This window comes from Montipora capricornis, chromosome 3 (assembly GCF_036669925.1).
Source record: "Montipora capricornis isolate CH-2021 chromosome 3, ASM3666992v2, whole genome shotgun sequence".
NCBI lineage: Eukaryota > Metazoa > Cnidaria > Anthozoa > Scleractinia > Acroporidae > Montipora > Montipora capricornis.
Window position 1 is genome coordinate 75266156 of NC_090885.1, and position 17909 is coordinate 75284064.

The window sequence follows — 17909 nt, forward strand, 5'->3', positions numbered from 1 at the left end:
ACGCATATCCATCCTTTGTGCTATCTCTTATTTCTCTTCGCATGCGCGCGCAGATTACCGCATGAGGTCATTTTTCGAATGCTATAAGTGCTCGCGCCAAGCATTCGTAGCTCGCGTGCAACATTTGCGTTGCCATGGGAATAGCCAACGGTCTTCAAAACACAGCGACTGTTTCAAGTAAATTCTATTGTTGCGAAACAAAGTCATTGTTGCATTTGAATTGTACATAATCATGCCAAACTTGACGACATCAAAGAACGAAGACAATGGTTCAATTATCAGCAGGTCTTCACAAAGAAGTGAATCAGAGCCGCAATCCAAAACAGAAGCGGAAAGGCAAACATACGACAACAGAGGAAACTATCAGTGTCTGAAGAAATGTGCTACGGATCGAAATGGTTCTTACAGACACTCTACCCCAGAGAAAACAACAAAAATTGCGCAATTTTCAAGTCCTCCATCCCAAGTTCAGAAAAATCCGAAATGCGCCAAGCCGGAGTCGACAAATTTTACAAATCCTGGCGCCTTTAGAGGCTTCCCGATTGATCCCATGAGTCAAACATTTCTGCGCATGCCTCACATGTATCACAGCTTTCAAGCGCAATTGCAACAAAGTAATTCACCTAAGGTAAAACGACCGATGAATGCATTTATGATCTGGGCACGGCTGTATCGATCTACAATCGCTAAGAGATACCCGAACGCGAATAATGCTGAAATAAGCGTGAAGCTTGGAGAGATATGGAACGAATTGTCCACAGAACAGCAGCGACCGTACTTCGACGAAGCCTCCCGGTTAAAGGAAAAACACCGAACGGAACATCCTAACTGGGTTTATCAGCCCAGGCCATCAAAAAGGAGACTAACGTACATGATGACAAATAGTCCGGGCACGATGCAACACGCCAGCCCTTCTTATGCATATCAGCACGTTAGGAGTCCATTGCCAGACAACAGTGGCATTCCGTTGTCTCCTCAAGCCATGCATGACCGTGCAAATCCATCGTTTTGCTTTGCAACACGAAATCCTAAAGATGCGTTTAACATGGCGCAGTCCCACCGAGTACCGCCACATTTGAGCAACCCGTGTGGGGCAGGATTTCCCTCAGTCATTGAGTTTGCGAGCGCTGAAGAGCGATACACGATGCGGGGCAAAGAGAACGCGTGCGCGAAAGAACAAGAGCACGCCGTTGATTGGCTTAAAGTCGAAGCGGCAAAATTTGAGGAAGACCAGTTAGCAACAGGTCGTGCGCGAGAAAACTGCATTGTCAACGATGCCATGCTGCCTACTGTCAACCAAGTAAACGATGAACAAGAACAAGTGGCTAAGATCAAACTGGAAATGGACAGCGACGGAAGCGACCTGGACAGGTACCTGGCGGGACTAGATGAGACAATAAAAGAAAGTCTGGAAAAACTCAATGAGGTGCCCGATGAATTGGACTTGTTGGATCATGAGAATATGGATATGCTAAGTGATATAGAAGACGATGACTAGTTAATGAGATGAAATGTAGTGGCGAGTGATCGTTTCGATCAACAGTTGTGGATAAATTTAGAGCTGAAAGAATAAAAATGTGAATTATATTTTGTGTGTTAGGTTGACGCATTTCGATCAGCGAAGGCGTTCATGCACTACTTTAGCTAGAGCCGCTCCATTTCTAAATTTTGAGTGAACTGTACAAAAAGGATTTTATATTATCTAAGCTGCACGAAGGACTGTCGATTGACTATGATGCGGGAAATTGTTAATTCTGATGGGACAATACCTTTTTTAGCAACAAAAAAATAAAAAAACTGCTGAAAAGACAGATCTGAAACAAACCAGTGACATACCTGATCATTAAATTTTCGACCTCGGGTATTGCGTTTCTAGCTTTCTGATTGGTTCACTCAAACTCAAATATCAGGCTCATAAACCGTATGCCGTAATACGGAAACAGTGCGGAGCCGAAAACTGCATGTGTGCGGGAAGCGAAATTTCCCGGGACACAACTGTCCAAGCGTTCGGTAATTAACGAAAATTTAATAAAACAATTATTTCATTCACGCTAGTTGAATACGAGAATGGTTATAGCCAACTCGGCGCTACGCTCCTCGTGTCAACGCGCATTCATGGAATAATTGTTAAATATAGGAACATCTAACGTGGGCTATTTCCACCGTATATAAATTTACGTAACCCACTCATGTTCTCGCTCCCTTGTAGGTTTGAAAGAAGATAATATGGACAGTGGTGTGTGAATTTTGGCAGAAAAATAAGATTAGGTAGAGAAATGCCAAAATAGTGACCCGAAGCAAGTTTATTAGAAGTTGTAATCAAATTTACACTGAGATCATCACAAAATTACCATGCTTCTCTAGCTAATTTTACACTTCAGCTACGTCAACGTCACTGAGAGAGCGAAATACGCATGCCTAAAGGGTACCGGATCAGCTATCTTTTTTTAAAACTCACGCTGAAATTCTACTAACAACTAATGATATTTTATTTCCAATAGTAAATTCTAGTGTGAAGCTAAAAATAACAGACGGGATGCATAATGGAGCAAAAAGGCCAGTTTACTGATTTGTATGCAATGGTAGCATATGTAGGGGATCGGCGTTTTTTTTTTTTTTTTTTGGGTTACAAAAGCTGATTGCCTGTTTCTTTGACTGACCCACATAATTAACTTTGGTTTCGATTTTGTGTAATGTCAGGAACCCATTAACCAGGATCCTGCAACTCCAAATACTAGGTCTGTGAATGGCATGAGAGACCCTGCATCCTTAATCCCATGAGAAGTAATTTCTCTTGAGAGACTTGCGATTAGCTGGAAAGGTCTGGTTTCGCGGGAAAATCAATCTAAAAATAACTCGGTCTGCAAAAACGCCTTTCCACAAACTTAACGATACAAAGTTGCTTGCTCCTAGTCATGGGCTGCTTGTAATTAATGTATGACTGCTCAAGTTAAAGGTTATGTTCATCAATTAAATCAAACGGTCGCTTTATGGACGGTGCCTACTAATTCAAATGTATGTTTGCGCGGTTTACTGAATATGCGGGTATAGCAGATCTTAACAAGTGTTATTGAAATCCAAAATGAAAATTGGGGGTAACCACGCATTTTTCGAAGATAATTAATCAACAATATTTGTAAAAAGCTTTAAAATACAAAGCAATGTATGGCGTTCTTTTCCAAATTGAAGCTTAATTATCTCTGAAAAATGCGTGGTTACCCCAATTTTCTTTTTGGATACCGAGATCACTTGCTAAGTTCTTCTTTCTCCCCATAGTTTTGAACCATGCAAAAATATCCTCTATTAATAAGCACCACCCATAGGAAATCCGAGTATCTCGAGATGCGCAGAACGTATGCGCAATAACAGTAGTAGGCACCGTCCTTAATCAGAATTGACTCCCAACATTATACTAAGAATAGTATACGGAACCTTCTTGTTCAAATAAGCTATCATCTACAATACATGTATGTTCCATAGACTTAAACTGGATATACTTTGAAACCCGTGTAAAATGTGTGTGCATAAGCGCAATCGTGAGTCTCTACTGAGTTCACGAATTAGTACACATCCAAATTGCCTTTAGAATCCACGGTGATGAAGACTCCTTCACATGAATGCCTTTAGCTGAGACTGCAAAGAGAAAAAATTCCATGGCTTTAGACAGCGTGCGTCTTAGGAGCGGCTTGTGGATCCTTTCACAGAGTACATGAAGCATGCATCTAGATCTCGGAGTAAATGGACAGAGTGTGAGTATTTCTTTTAAGTTCTTACCCGTTTTTGATTTTCTACAAACTTATCTAGTTCTAATAGCCGGTAAGAAGCAAAAAAAAAAATACAGACAAAAGCATAGAGACCAATAAAAGAATATAAAAGACGCTTTTATTATAATTTGTTTCGGCGTCTTCAAAAGATTTCTTATTTTTGCCTCGGTTTGATTTGATACTTTCGCTACTCCTGAATTTTCTCCATTTCGTTGTATTTGTGCAGCGGTCTTCTCTCCCTTTCCTATCGCAATATTTGTGAATTACCCCCAGCCGCTTCCCTCTTCCACCCCTTAAGTCTTACTTCAATGAGTTTCCTTAACGCGGAATTTCAACTTCTCCCGTCCAATTTGTGATGTGTTATTTTTTCATTGCGAATGCCTGAATTTAAGGAATTTTTAATTTTATCATAGCCACAAGGGATCGGACCTCACAATCAAAGTACCACCACCCCCTCGCTTCCCTCATAAATGTTTACTTTTAGTGAAGACACAAACCCACGCGCGTTCCTCACCTCCCCACTTAGTACCATCGATTTGGGTTGGTGTGGTGTCGTCTGAAATCGCGAAATCGTTTCTTCCGATATGAACAGCACGAGTTGTAGTATCTTTTGCTTTGACTTCCTCCCAGGTATTCAGCGGAACTCCCACAAACTTCGCCGAGTGATCTGTGCTGCTTCTCATGACCGCCTTGCCGTTTAAGCTGACTCCGTACAGAACGTTCTCCACTTTATCGTGTCCGAGTAACGAAATCACTCCGTAATACATACCTTTGAGAGAGAGCAGAATAGTTAACTAGGAGTTTCAGTTTTTGCCTATAACAGACACACTTTTACGAAATATCTATTAAATAATACATTTGTGCCAAGCAATCCACTGCTAGGTAGCAAGCGTTGTATAGGGAAAGGTTGACTTGGTCCTGACTTGCTATTTTAATTTAGTTTACCTATTAATCATCTTCATCGTCATCGTCATCATCATCGTGATTGTGATCGTGACCGTGATCGTGATCGTTATCGACATTGATTTTTTTTCCATTAACGCTTCCTCTCGAATCACCCAAACCAGTGCCATAGGTACAAGGAAAAATGGTTTGAAAGATTTAGCGTCGCGTCTCTGTCGGCTGAACAATAAAATCTGAGGCTTCACATCTCTTTTTGCGACAGTTATGTCTCGTATGGCCCCAAACTGACCACAATCAACAGGTGTTTTCATAAACGCCACCATTTATCTTATCGTTTTACTAACAGTAAGCTTCAAATCGACTAAGGGTTCAACAAGGACTGGTACGAGTTTGCTCATTGAAAAGAACTCGATATCAAAGCCTCGTGCGCATGCGCCTGTTTCGAGCTTAACACCTCTGATTTCATTGTTTCGATAAAAGATTCAGCCTAAGTAGTCAAGTGTTTCTGTCCGAGCTGGTATTTTTTGTCCATTGTTGCTCTAGCCATCTCTATATTAGCTGAGTGTTGAAGTGCTCATTGATTAAAAGCATTCAGCTCTGCCGAAATATAGTGAATGTTATTCGCTCACTTTTCCACGAACGTCCGTCGTCGCTGCTAAAGAAGCACTTGGAGGATTGCTGTTTGCTGTAAATTATATTTGAAAAAAATATAAAACATTACAAGGTTGATTAACATTCCGTGCTTAGCAATTTTGCAGGCCTGTTTTACTTTTCCTTCAGTTTGCGATGGAGTGGATTCGTTCAGTATGATAATTTGATAAATCAGTTCTTGATTAAGAAAATAACACAAACATTGGTGATAAACACTGTATTCCAACGCATTTTTTATAAAACTTGACGTTGGAATACAATTATCACCGCTGTTTGTGTTATTTTCTTAATCAAGCTACGATGGCCTAAGAAAAATAGTTTATACAATTCAGTTCTTGAATTTTGATTGGTCCGGCCTTCATTGTTTATGAGCTATTATTAAATGTTAAAATTAAAATAGCTGTTATTAAAGTTGAGCCCACGTCTCAGCGGTGTTAGTTTCAGAGGGCGTGAAAACGAAGCTTTCGGGTCAAAGCAAAATCTCCTTATCGAAGGACAGTGTGATTTCTTGATTCTCGACTGTTTCCTTTTCTTTTTTTTTCGAATAATTTGAGGTTTGCCTGGCCAAATTTTATTGTGGAAAGTATGATAAGGCACTGTATAGCGTATGGTTGTGTTAACCGGATAATTAAACAACCCCAATTGTGCGAAACTATCAGGGGCAGCTTCCATTTAACAACTGTAGTTTCTCTTCTTCCGAGAAAAAAAGGAGAGGAACTCACATTACTTTTTCCACATTTCGCGAGCGAAATCTCTTCTCCAATGTTTATCCGAAAGCCTCGCTTCCGCGCGCTGTGAAACGAACACTTCTGAAACGTGGGCTCAACTGTAATATTAGCTATTCCCCCCCCCCCCCCCCCCACGTTTCCAATGAGTATGGAATCCGCTCTACAATTTCCCTTAGGCGCAGTGGATCAGTTTTGTCTAGATTTAATAGTTTATGTATATTAAGAAAAAATGTGAATCGCTCTGCAGCTTTTAGGTTACTATAAGATCCGAAATAGCCATTTTGTTTGAAAACGCTATCATGACCGCGATCGCCTTTTGTAGAACAATTCTTAAATATCTATTCTCGTCTTTTCGCATCTAAGACGACCACGATTTGAGCCCGCGTTCCGGAGACAGGGCCCACAGCGTCCACTATCATTCTAGATGCGTGCATTGACATCCCATGTGACCTTAGTAAAGCAACTTGAAGAGTCAATTCTGCCCTTTTTTGCTAAGTCAAGCTACAGCATCATAACAATCTGAATTCGTCCATCCTCCCTCCCTTTCGGCGACGTCTGCTGCACGGGTTGTCCCGTCGCTGCTCGTTGTCTCCCGAAATCGCATTCCCCGTATCTTAGTTTGCTATCCGGGACAATGAGTGGTCAGATTTTCAGTGAGAATGTTTATCTATCCGTTTTGTTTCTTCGTCAACTTACTAATGTTAATTAGTTTAGTGCCTCTCACCTTTCCATAGGCATGCTGCAAACATACATGATATTCCTCTCTGTATCCAAGAGGTATCCACGGCTAGTAAATGCCAATGGGCCTGAAAATAATAATAAATATATTCGGAAATATGGCATAAGATGTGCATGTGGGGAAGCGGAAACGAGCTTAGATGTAAAAAAAAAAAGAACAACTTCGCTTACCTGCAGTACGCGACTCTTTCAAATCGCATCCATACAACTCGATTTTCAGAGAGATGCTGTTTTCCCAAGAAACGGGGTTGATACGCACAAACACAGCTTTAAATGGCACAGGTAGGATGATGTTTGCCACTGATTTACCATCATAGTTGGCAGGGAATTCCTAAAAACCGTGAAAAACGGGGATACTTTTATGCGAATCAAATTATGCTGTTGCGTCGGTGGGTGAGTGATCTCATTAAGACCTGGAAACTTGCTTGCATAAAAAAAATCATAAAAAAATAATTCAACATATCGCATGGGAAACCCAGAATGGAAACCGGCGACGTTTGGAGCGGTGGCTTGTCATCAGCATTCTAATCTTCCTAAAGCTGTCCATTTAGTTAGGGGGTGTTTACATGATACCGGTACGAGTTTCATTCTGGTACGAGTTCATCCCGGTTCTTACTTATCGCTCTGTACTTGTTTACATGATACCGGTGAAAAATCTCATACCAGTACAACTCATACCGGTATGAGTTCATCCCGGTAGTTGTACCGGATCGAAATTCTCATAACGATATGAAAAGTTATACCGGTATCATGTAAACGCTAAATTGACTCCCATTCCGGTACGAGTCGTCAAGTCGTGGTGGACTGGGACTATTGACGCATGCGTTGTATTTCTAAATATTGGACGCCATTATTGTTTTGGTTCATGCGTCATCCCTGTGTCAATATTTGTGCCGTCCATGTAAACGCGGTATGAAATTGACAACTCGTACCAGAATGAAACTCGTACCGGTATCATGTAAACACTCCCTTACTTCCGTCAACTAATTTTAATATCAACCAACATTTCTCAAAAGCAGACTCCGCATTTAGGGCTCCTCATTCACAAGGCAATATCAACACCCTGGAGATTATGCAGCGGAGAGCCCCGTATTATCTTGAAGTTTACAATACGGCAGATAGTTTTGCTACATATCAACTATGGTGTTCAGAAAATGCTTGATGAGTTGGGGACGCCGGCGTTTTTGTCTGATAATATCAAAATAATATCTTACATTGAAGTGTGGGGCGCCAGGCCTTCCCACTAAAATGAGAGCCTAATCCAATATAATAATCCAAGACAAACTAACACATCCTTTTTCAGGGATTTGAACACCCAATTTTCAATTCCCAGTTCCATGGTATATAAATGTATTTTCTCCGTAAGGTCTTTTCTTTTTGCTTTTAGCGCACCCAGTCACCAACCGAGTCGTAAGTTATGACGTTGGTAATTCGTCACTTGCCCCCTTCCCCCCCCCCCCCCAAACTTACTTGGCAGAGGTAGAAATAAAAGAAAAAAGATACCTTTTTCCCACTTTGTGAGTCAGAACCAACAATCTCAACCCACTGCGTTTAGGTCAAAAAATCGATATAACAGAAGACTTAAATGGTCCGGCTGTTTTCTTTGTTTATTTTTTCTATTTTTTTATGAAAATAAATAGTTCATTTCTATGCTCAGAATATCACCTTGATTTTGCTTCCTTGTTTATAGGGGGTCCAAATGATTCCATCATCACTGTAATAAAGCCGGAAACTCCTCACGAAATTTTGATCAGCACCTTTCGTACTTATCCGACGAATTTTGACTCTGCTCGTGAAGTTCACTTCCAGGAATTGATGTTTGTCTTTTCTGAAATTAGACAAAAACCTCATCGCAAAATATCACAGAAACGTTACTTCCATATCAGAGTTCACTCAGCATTTACGATGACGGCGTCAACTGGAACGCCACCATTTTTCAAACCTTTTCTCTCATTCAGTTATTCCGGTCCGAACAACTTATACCTTATACACAGTAGCCGAACTATCTAGGAACTGGGAGAAGAAAACAGGTGAAATTTGCCATTATGTGCTTCATGAAACTTACCATAGGCAGTCACTTCAAGTCTGTAGCCCATTACCTGGAGGTTCCATACGTATTGAACCCTTGAGTCAAACGGCCCTGTCTCGTGTCTTTTTTTATTTCTAGAACTGCTATATTTTGAAATACCTTCGTGTCTCGGTTAAGCTGCATGTGACGTAATCAATGGCTGACCATAGGTCTCTTATGATTGGCTATTGTGAAAAACACCCACGAAAACTCCCCTGGGAGGTGCTTCTAAAAATAAAAAGATACGGGACAGGGTTGACTCAGAGGGTTAATATGGGTAATGGGCTCCTGGTTCAAGTTACATATGCTTGAGAAGAAAACAGGCGGGATATTACCCGGCAAAACTTTTCATGCGCTAATGCTATCGTAGACGTCGTCAACTGACTCGAATCGAGCTGATCCACTCACGACCTTTCGTCTGTAAGAGTCATCACATCACGTCATACTTTCTCTAAATACTAGTAATTATAGCCTTGAAGAACTTACTTAAGCTCTCCATGTGGTACCCAACCCTTGCCTCCCATTCTTCCCTCGTGTGGTGGAGCGCCGTTGGCATAGGATGATGCTGTGATCTGGTCATTACTGATACTTCTTGCTTCCATACCCAAGGCATCGTCACAAGAGGATTCTAATAAAAAAAGAAATCATATCTGGCAATGTTTTATCCAGGCCTGCATAAACGTGGGAACCTTTGCCCCATCCAGGATCGAACTGAATCCCCCTGGGTCACTTAGCCACTTGACCACCTTGGGTTATGGGTCTTTTTCGATATATTAGCTGAATATTTGATATTTTGAAAATGGCTTATTGACCAAAGATCGATTCCCGGCCGAAGTAGTGAAATACAGTTTTTCAGGTTCTTGGCATGCAACTGACTGACCATTTAGGTTGTTTCATAACTGTGCTGATTGTTCGTCGAGCAAAACGTTTCATATCTACAGTCCCAACGTGTGACTTTCATATATTCTGCAACATTCAACACTGGCACGTCAACGCAAGTATAAACTTTTCGATATTGATTGCGGTCACACTTGAGAGAAACACAGAGTAACACTGCTGTTGACACTACTCTAGTGTCAAATCTCTCGTGTTTTGAATCCCTTGGGGAACACTGAATAATAGAGCTTGATTCAACACTAGTGCTAACTCCCGAATGCGACTACAACCATTAAACAATAGTTTGCAACCAATCTCTAGAGACACAGATAACAACGCTGCAATGTACAATTGCTGGTGGACGAACAAAAGGAGCTAATGAGAAATCTTTTGTTTTCGTCCGCCAAACGTGAAAACCAGTTTTCCCCATAAATGAAACTGGTAAGAACAGCGTTAACCCCTTAAGCCCTTATTAGCCAGAGTACAATCTATAAGTGGTACTATTGGGACTGGTTAAAGTTCGGGAATTGAAAGAAAGAAGTGACGATGGCACAGTCAGTTAGCGCGCGGCCCTGGTGCAAGAGGTCCTGGGTACAATTCCCGGATTTGGCATCCTTGTTACGGCTTTGTCAGTTGAATTACTATTACGAGTTATCGGCGTTGAATGTGGTTACTTTGCCTTATTTACTTTTACATGGTGATGTTGACTGGTGTTTTTGAACGCATGCGCAGGGCAAGCAAATCTACCGTTTTTGCTCATAAAAATCTGTTTTATTGCCATTGATGTTTGTCTTCAGCTTCCTAAGACTGAAAAGCGTATAAATGAAGCAAAAATAGAATTGAACTTACGTTTGACATAATACTTGAAATGAACGGTTGCTGGTTGTTCGTTGGTAAACTCCCTCGAGCCTGATGAGGAGCTGCACGTATTAATTGACCCATTATACCTGACTACAACATGGGTGGTGCAGTCATGGATTTTGCCGTCTTGATTCGTCTTGTGTTTATCAAGATTAAATGTACATCTGAGATCAACCCATTCCGAGAACTTAAGTTGTCCAAACTGAAAAACAAAGTCAAAATATATGTTCAACACAAAAAGGAAGCTAAGATTCCATCACTTGATTGTTAAATCTACTTTCAGTCTTGAGCATTCGTCAGTCGGGGATAAGGGAGGGTAGGGATGGGGAGGGAGGGGGTAGGGATGGGGAGGGGCTAGGAGTAGATCGTGAATTTAATTTTGCCCAAACATGCATTGAATTGGGGTTTTTTAGTTAAACATCCAAGAAGAAAATGGCGCCTGTATAATAAATAACATCTTTAAATTATTAAACGCTCTTGCGTTCTCGGATAAGAACGATGAACAGTTAACCACTTTCTACACTTTTCTAGGGATTTTTTTTGCGAACTTGAAGGAAAGACCACGGGCAAAAACGACGTCATTTCAAAATATAAAATATTTTTTATGGGTTGTTGTTCTCACTCCGCGATTATTCCAACTCTTTTAATATGGCACCCAAAAAAGTGCCCGAGTTGCCTAGCAGTGGAATTGGGCGGGATTGTACAGCGCTTAAGAATACGAAAAATATGTCGTCCATGAAACTTTAAATTTGGTCTTTTCACGTCTTTGTTTGCAAGCGATGTATATAATATTTAGGGATGCAGGGATGGCGCAATGATGAGATCACTCGCCTCCTACCAATGTTCATGCCTGGGCTCGATTCCCATACACGACGTCACATGTGAATTGATTTTGTTGGTATCTGCTCTCTCTGCGCATTGATCACACATATTCTTGGCTTTTGACGTTCCCGTTGTGGCCGCCTTATTTCGTGCGTTTTCTAATTAGGGAGTTAAGGAACGATGGCGGTTATGCCGAAAAAAAAATTCGCTTTAAAATATAACTTAGGTCCAGGTGGCGGTAGCGGTGCTGGTGGCGGTAACGCGATATGTATTTCGTAAGTATTCCATCTCTTTCAGGTTGTACAATATCGGCGAAATATCCTACAACTGATTTGTGTGGACGGTTTTGAAGTAGACAGAAAATGAAAAAAAATCATTTCTGAATGCTCGCGTTGTTGTGAAAACCAGAAATTTCTTCTTTTCAAGTTTCTGTTTTGTCGAGTACGGGACAGAAATGTATAAAAATGCCTGCGGTATGTCTGGCAAGTGCAGCGCGACCATTTTCCCGCTATAACCAATAAAATTATTGATTTAAAATTAGATACCACGTTGTTAAGCTCTTCAACCCAAATGTAAGTAATATAATAGTTGGGGTCACACACAACTTGGGTTTGAGTCTTTCCGGAGGGTAAAGGGCTTGGGTTTGGTTCAGCTCAGGTTTCATGTTACCCTTCGGGATGCCGTTACACAGCAATATAAAAGACTTCCCTCAAGGCAAAATAATAGGGTATAATTAATATGATTAGGGGTTTTTGTGTATAAACTACGTTCTGCTTTCCGATTGGCCAAGCCACCTCAGGGAGCAGATAATCCATACTTTTCAGTCCAGGAACTGTTATGGGAAGTTCTTTTAATTTTGAAGTATGTATGGAAATAACCCTAGAGCAGTTTCGGTCTAGAAAAAGCGGTTACACACAAAAACGTTCTTGCTCGTGGGCAAACGGTATTTACCGATGGGTAAATTAAAAATCTAGTGTAACCACAACTATAATTGTCAGTAAAGACGTACACGAAATCGCGAAAGAGACTACATCCGCAATAGAAACCAATTTCCACAACCGAAACACAAAATGAACAAAAATAACAATGCGCAGGCAGAAACCAAATTCGATTTTCAGTCTGACTAAAGTAACTAAGTAAATATGACCAGAGTTGACTGCAAATACCAAAATTCGTGACATGAAGGTCAGAAAATTCGTCACCTTTTTCTCTATCTGTCACACCCTTACCTTTATAGTTACCATGTCTGTGGTCTTGGTCACGGCCGCCTCAACCGAGCTGGCCAATTGAACACAGCTGTGTAGCGACAGGACGGGAGGTAAAGGCCATTCAATTATTCCACTAACAACTTCCTCTGTGGTGAGGTCCGAGTGAGACAATCGAAGTCGCAAATCCACTGTATCACTGTAGGTATATCAGGTAAATTTGGAAATTAACAAACTCGGATTATTATGTTCTGCGTCAATGCTGCCTGGTTGCAGTGTTACCAATTCTGGTGCAGTGTGTCTTTTTCAGTTATTTAAGCAACCGATGCAGTTGCTACGGTGTCAATGCCAGTTATAACTTATTTTAAACATTCCGGGAAATTTTTTGGGAAAACTTAAGTTTAATAGAAAACCCTAAGAAAAGGGTTACTGGAAATTACTAGTCAAGTTTTTTACCTACATCCTGATTTTTACGTTCTGCAAAACAAAATCACTTTTTGAACTTTCAGTGCATCCTCCTCTTCCATGACTGTTGAATTTCAAAGTATTCCCCTGTTAGCTATTATAGCAGAGGAGCTTCAGCGTTTTGACTGAAGTGAACGGCTTCGAAGTAAGCTTGCTTCCCATCTGATAAGTTATATCTTCCATCCTACGCATTGATCTCGGATCTTTCTCCCACATTGGTCGATTTATTGGCAGTCAATGTTTTGGAAATTATTTGACAGTTATTCCATGAGCGCTCGACGGTTGAATATGAGATGGCAAATAGCCAACGAGGCGCGTAGCTTAGCGCCGAGTTGGGTATAACCAGTCTAATATCCAAACAGCGCAAAAAGTATAATTGTTTTATTATCATTTCATTTTTTAATTAACTCTTGGACACTTGGAGATTAAAGTTTCCAGCTGCATGGCAACACTTGACGCACTCAGTTTCCATGTTAGGTCATACGGTATTCGAGCTGAAAACTGAGATTGAGTGAACCAATCAGAAAGCTAGACAATATCCAAGGTAAAAAATTTAATAAATTATAATAGACTAAGTAAGCATTAACTTAAAAAACAATCGTACTAAATCATACTTTGTTACCACTCTCTGGTATCCAAGATCTGGCCAAATTTCGACTTTCAAATCTGGCTTGCTGCTCGCTGGATTAACAGTTTGGATTGCCATTTGCGAAGCCCAAATCGAATGGTTCTTGTATTCAACTCCAAGGCTCACCCACTGTTTTCCTCCATTGACAACATGAGCGTGATTCATAACCTGAACCTCAAAGTTGATCTTAAGCTCAGTGCTGTTTTCAGACGATGCGCGAGTGACGTTTCCAAAGTTGAACATGGCAATGTCGTGCAAGCTATCGTTTCCTGAAGACGTCAGTTTTGTTGTGTTATTACTTGTTGTTAGTTGTTCACTTGCAAAAGTGAACGCTGCCTCTGTGAGTCGCAAAATCGCGGTGCCATTGAAAGGAAGTTTGATTTTTGCCTTCAGTGGTGTAGATTCAGGAATCTCCATCGTAAAGTTGAATTGGACCTTGCGACCTGTAAACTGCCATTCTGTGGATCTTTGAAGGCCAAACCTAAATTCGGAGGCCTGGAAATATATTATAGTTTAAATTAAAGACCCTCTAACTCTTATTTTTCCCCGTTTTTTAACTTTTCGTTTAAATATCTATAGTGTTTGGAGTGTAGTTCTTCAAAAAATTTCCCTCATAATGTATTCACGCGTTTTAGCGGCCCTTTGATGTATGTTCCAAAAGTCGGGTCTTGGTAACTAATGACGTCAGAGAATTTCATTCTGAATCGTCAGAACATTCACTAGCATCCGAAGGGTAACTATGTCCGACATTTCCAAAAAGATTTAACAAAAAGCTCTGGATTTTCAACAAAACTTCTTACACTTTAGCACATTTCTTCAGTTTCTGAAGAGATGCGAACAAGTAACTTTTTTGACGTCATTAGTTACCAGGACCCCACTGGCTCGGCCAACATTTTTTTGCGTTTAAATCAAAATCTCGCTAAAAGGCGTGGATACACTATGAGGGAAAATTTTTATGAAGTACTACACTCCAGATACTATAGATTTTTTAACGAAAAGTTAACAAAACGTGGACAAAAAAAAAAAGGGGGCATAGGAAACTTTAAGATTTATGCTAGATAACCGATCAGAACAGTTTTTAGATATCCGTGTGCAGAGGACTTACAAGGCTAAACCAAAATAATTGATAGCTGGTCATGGCAAAAAAAGTCAAGGAACAAGACTAATTGCACGGCAAATTTCTTCACCTGTCTCAGTTTACTTCATCTCTTTCGTGCATTTGGCAGCGAATTAATGGTATATGAGCCAACAGACCAATTTCGATATAGTAAAATTCAGTCCTAAACAAAAGACATCATCTCGAGGCTCTGAGGATCTTTAGATTAATTCCCCAGAACCTCGAGATGATGACCCTTTGTTTAATACTGAATTTTAATACATTGAAATTGGTCTATTCAGTGCATGTGTCAATTCAGCGCATGTGCCAATCTGTCCTGGTGACGGTATTTTATTGACAACATGTTGTTGTGTGATCCACTGTCCACAGATGACCAGTTGACAGATGCCCCCACTATGGGTGGTTTGCAACCAATCTCTAGAGACACAAATAACAATAGGGGTATCCAATGGTTTCATTCAATTTAAAAGTGCTCGCAAAATTTGGCCTTTGCTCGAATTGCTCGCAAAAATTACACGGGCGCTCGCTTACTCTTGCTCGCCGCATGCTCGGATTCTCCTTAAAATGTGCTCGATTGCTCGAAATTTCAGTACTCTTTTTCCTTCAGAGCTCGTATTGGAGCTTGTCAGCTGATTTATAGGGCTGTAATTGGTTAGATTCTAGAAGTCTCCTAATAAATAAAGCTTCATTGCATTGAATCTTTTTCAGTCAATCAGCGGGAAAACAGTTTGTCGATCATTGAACCCAAAGCCCAAAATGCTTATGCATGCGAATGCATGCATGCGAAGCCCAAAATGGTTAGACTGAATGTCACGTTATTTACATTTCATAAGAACTATATAACCAAAAAAACCATACCTTCCATTTTAGCGTCGGGTTAGACAGAGATAGAAAACTTTAGATCACGGGCTTTGGATCTAGTAGACAGTGAGTAGATCTCCTTGAGAGATTTGAGAGCTCTTGAAGTTCTTGAGCATCCACCCACTTACTCACGTGAAGCTACGTGACGTAATTTGGCATCAAGAAGAGAACAATTGGGCTGTAAGCTGCTGGGATTGGTTGAACCGTACCGCCCTAGCTTTGCACCTTTTGTTCTGTTTTGGAGGTGTCAGCCAGATTATATGCTATTACTTGGCGAAAATTTCGGCTACCGAAAAATTTACGAACTACTCGAAGTGCTCGCTGCTCGCCATCTGTATTTTTCTAAAGTGCTCGAGACTCGCCATCTGTATTTTCTCAAGTGGTCGCTGCCCGCAAGAAAAAATTGACAACTGCTCGTGCTCACAAAAATAAATACACTGCTCGAATGCTCGCGAATGCTGACGAAGACCATTCGATACCCCTAACAATGCTGCAATGTACAAATTGCTAGCGGACGAACAAAATGAACTAATGAGAGATCTTTTGTTTTCGTCCACCAACATGGTGGCGATGACATAACGTGAAACCTGCTGTTCGGTTCACTCAGAAGGAAAACGAACAAGAAAACGAGGAAAGATCTTAATCGAACCTAAACATTTTGCATTAAATAACGTGGTATTTGGTGACTTCGGTCCGGAGAGCCTAACTCCTGTGCAAGAGATGACTGAGAGTTTCAATTTGTTCAGATCGTTTGTTGTTAGATCACTTTTCTCAAAGACTTTTCTTCATGAGTAACTAATGATACATTACTTACAGACAATATGGGAGAAACACAAAGTTCGCTCGCAGGTTAAACGTGCGCGATGAAAACTAGTTGAGTCTTTTATCAATGAATTTTTGGAAACTGATCCTCTCCAAAATTAAAACTAAGAACAGCTGCAGAATATTGACTTTGGATACGCGCACAGAACAAGTTATGGAGCCAATGAAAACAATATTGAGATTAGCGGGAATAAATAATTAACGGTTTAACGCAAACTGTGTAGATTATCCATACTAAAAGTGAAATTCCGTTTAGCTCAGGTTTGGAGTCTCTGACATAATATCGCGAAATTAAATTCCCTTTTAAAATAGTCAGTGCATGATTAGTAATTCGTCTTCAGTTGAAAATTATCATTATTTTTAGGACTAATCGACACTAGTTTTGAATTTGAATTTTGATCACCTTCATTATATTATTAGTTTAGGGTACAAGATCGACGATGCGATAATTCATCTTACCTTCTAAACACCATTAAGCACAATTTCTATCACTTCTAAGTCAGGGACAACTCGCAAAGCGCTTCAGTTTACAGTTTCAATTCGCATGCATGACCGCGGCAAGCCCTGGTGATTTAACCTTCACGCTGAAATTATAGGATTGCCTTATCAGGACATGAAGTGAAATATCCCTATTTTTGAAGCACACTTTTGGTAATTTATTTTGGAAATTTGCTCTTACGTTCGCGAAAAAAAAAAAAACAGCTTAAAATGTTTCGAAGCCGGTGGCTTCGATTCAGTGTTTATCGTGCATGCAAGGATCGTTTCTTGTGTCAGAACGGGAAGTTAAGAACTGAAACAACCTACGTATACAATCAACTAGTTTTTGCTGTTTAAGTTTGTGTGCGGAAAAAAAGTCTTACCTCACAAAAAGAAGTTATTAGCTCAAGAAACAATAAGAAAGCTGCAATCTTGTGACAAAAAAGTAGATTTCCTTTCTCCATCACTGCTTTCCGAAGAGAGTGCCTTAATGCAAGTAAATTCGACTTGAAGTGGCCCAAAACTATTCAATTATTAACGAGATATTTATGAGAAGTTGCCGTTAGAAGTTATTATGCAAGAGCGACATAATATGACTTGATTAATTTAAGGAAGCCTTTTCAACTCCGCTTTTAAAATGACATCTCTGATGTTTTACTTATTTACGCATTTGGCGCCAGTATGCTTTCGATACTGTTTTTCCAAACAACTTTCCATATTGCATGTTTAAAGCACTGCATGTGCATTGAAAAAACACATAAGTAACGTCAAAGTCGGAAAAAATGGCTTAATCCTTCACAATAACAATTTTCAGTATCAAGAAAACCGCTTTTTTTCCCGGGGTAACAGCTTAATTAATGAATTAAAAATATCGAATTCTTCTTGACATGAAAATACAGTTATGATGAGCCAAGTTCGATGAG

The 17909-nt window shown here is 40.3% G+C and overlaps 2 protein-coding genes across 2 annotated transcripts; one reads left to right on the forward strand and one right to left on the reverse strand.

Moving 5' to 3' along the window:
* Positions 1-232: 232 nt before the first annotated feature.
* LOC138041639 (uncharacterized) lies at positions 233-1527 on the forward strand. The gene has a single exon (XM_068887396.1). The coding sequence runs from the start codon at positions 233-235 to the stop codon at positions 1496-1498; it is 1266 nt and encodes a 421-aa protein (XP_068743497.1). The 3' UTR covers positions 1499-1527.
* A 758-nt stretch (positions 1528-2285) lies between these two features.
* On the reverse strand, positions 2286-17528 carry LOC138044135 (uncharacterized). The gene is made up of 11 exons (XM_068890800.1): positions 17370-17528; positions 13696-14204; positions 12641-12815; positions 10578-10791; positions 9339-9480; positions 8450-8612; positions 6956-7115; positions 6771-6852; positions 5297-5352; positions 4279-4533; positions 2286-3633 (listed from the first exon to the last, which is right to left on the reverse strand). The coding sequence occupies exons 1-11, from the start codon at positions 17448-17450 to the stop codon at positions 3554-3556; spliced, it is 1917 nt and encodes a 638-aa protein (XP_068746901.1). The 5' UTR covers positions 17451-17528; the 3' UTR covers positions 2286-3553.
* Between the last annotated feature and the right edge of the window lie 381 nt (positions 17529-17909).

Excerpts from the sequence above, each read along its gene's own strand:
- LOC138041639 (XM_068887396.1), top strand. The coding sequence starts at position 233 with ATGCCAAACTTGACGACATCAAAGAACGAAGACAATGGTTCAATTATC.
- LOC138044135 (XM_068890800.1), bottom strand. The coding sequence starts at position 17,450 with ATGGAGAAAGGAAATCTACTTTTTTGTCACAAGATTGCAGCTTTCTTA. Across the intron at positions 8,613-9,338 it reads GTACCACATGGAGAGCTTAA|AAAAGACAAACATCAATTCC; the intron begins GTAAGTTCTTCA and ends GTCTAATTTCAG. Across the intron at positions 3,634-4,278 it reads CGATGGTACTAAGTGGGGAG|TCTCAGCTAAAGGCATTCAT; the intron begins GTGAGGAACGCG and ends TTCTCTTTGCAG.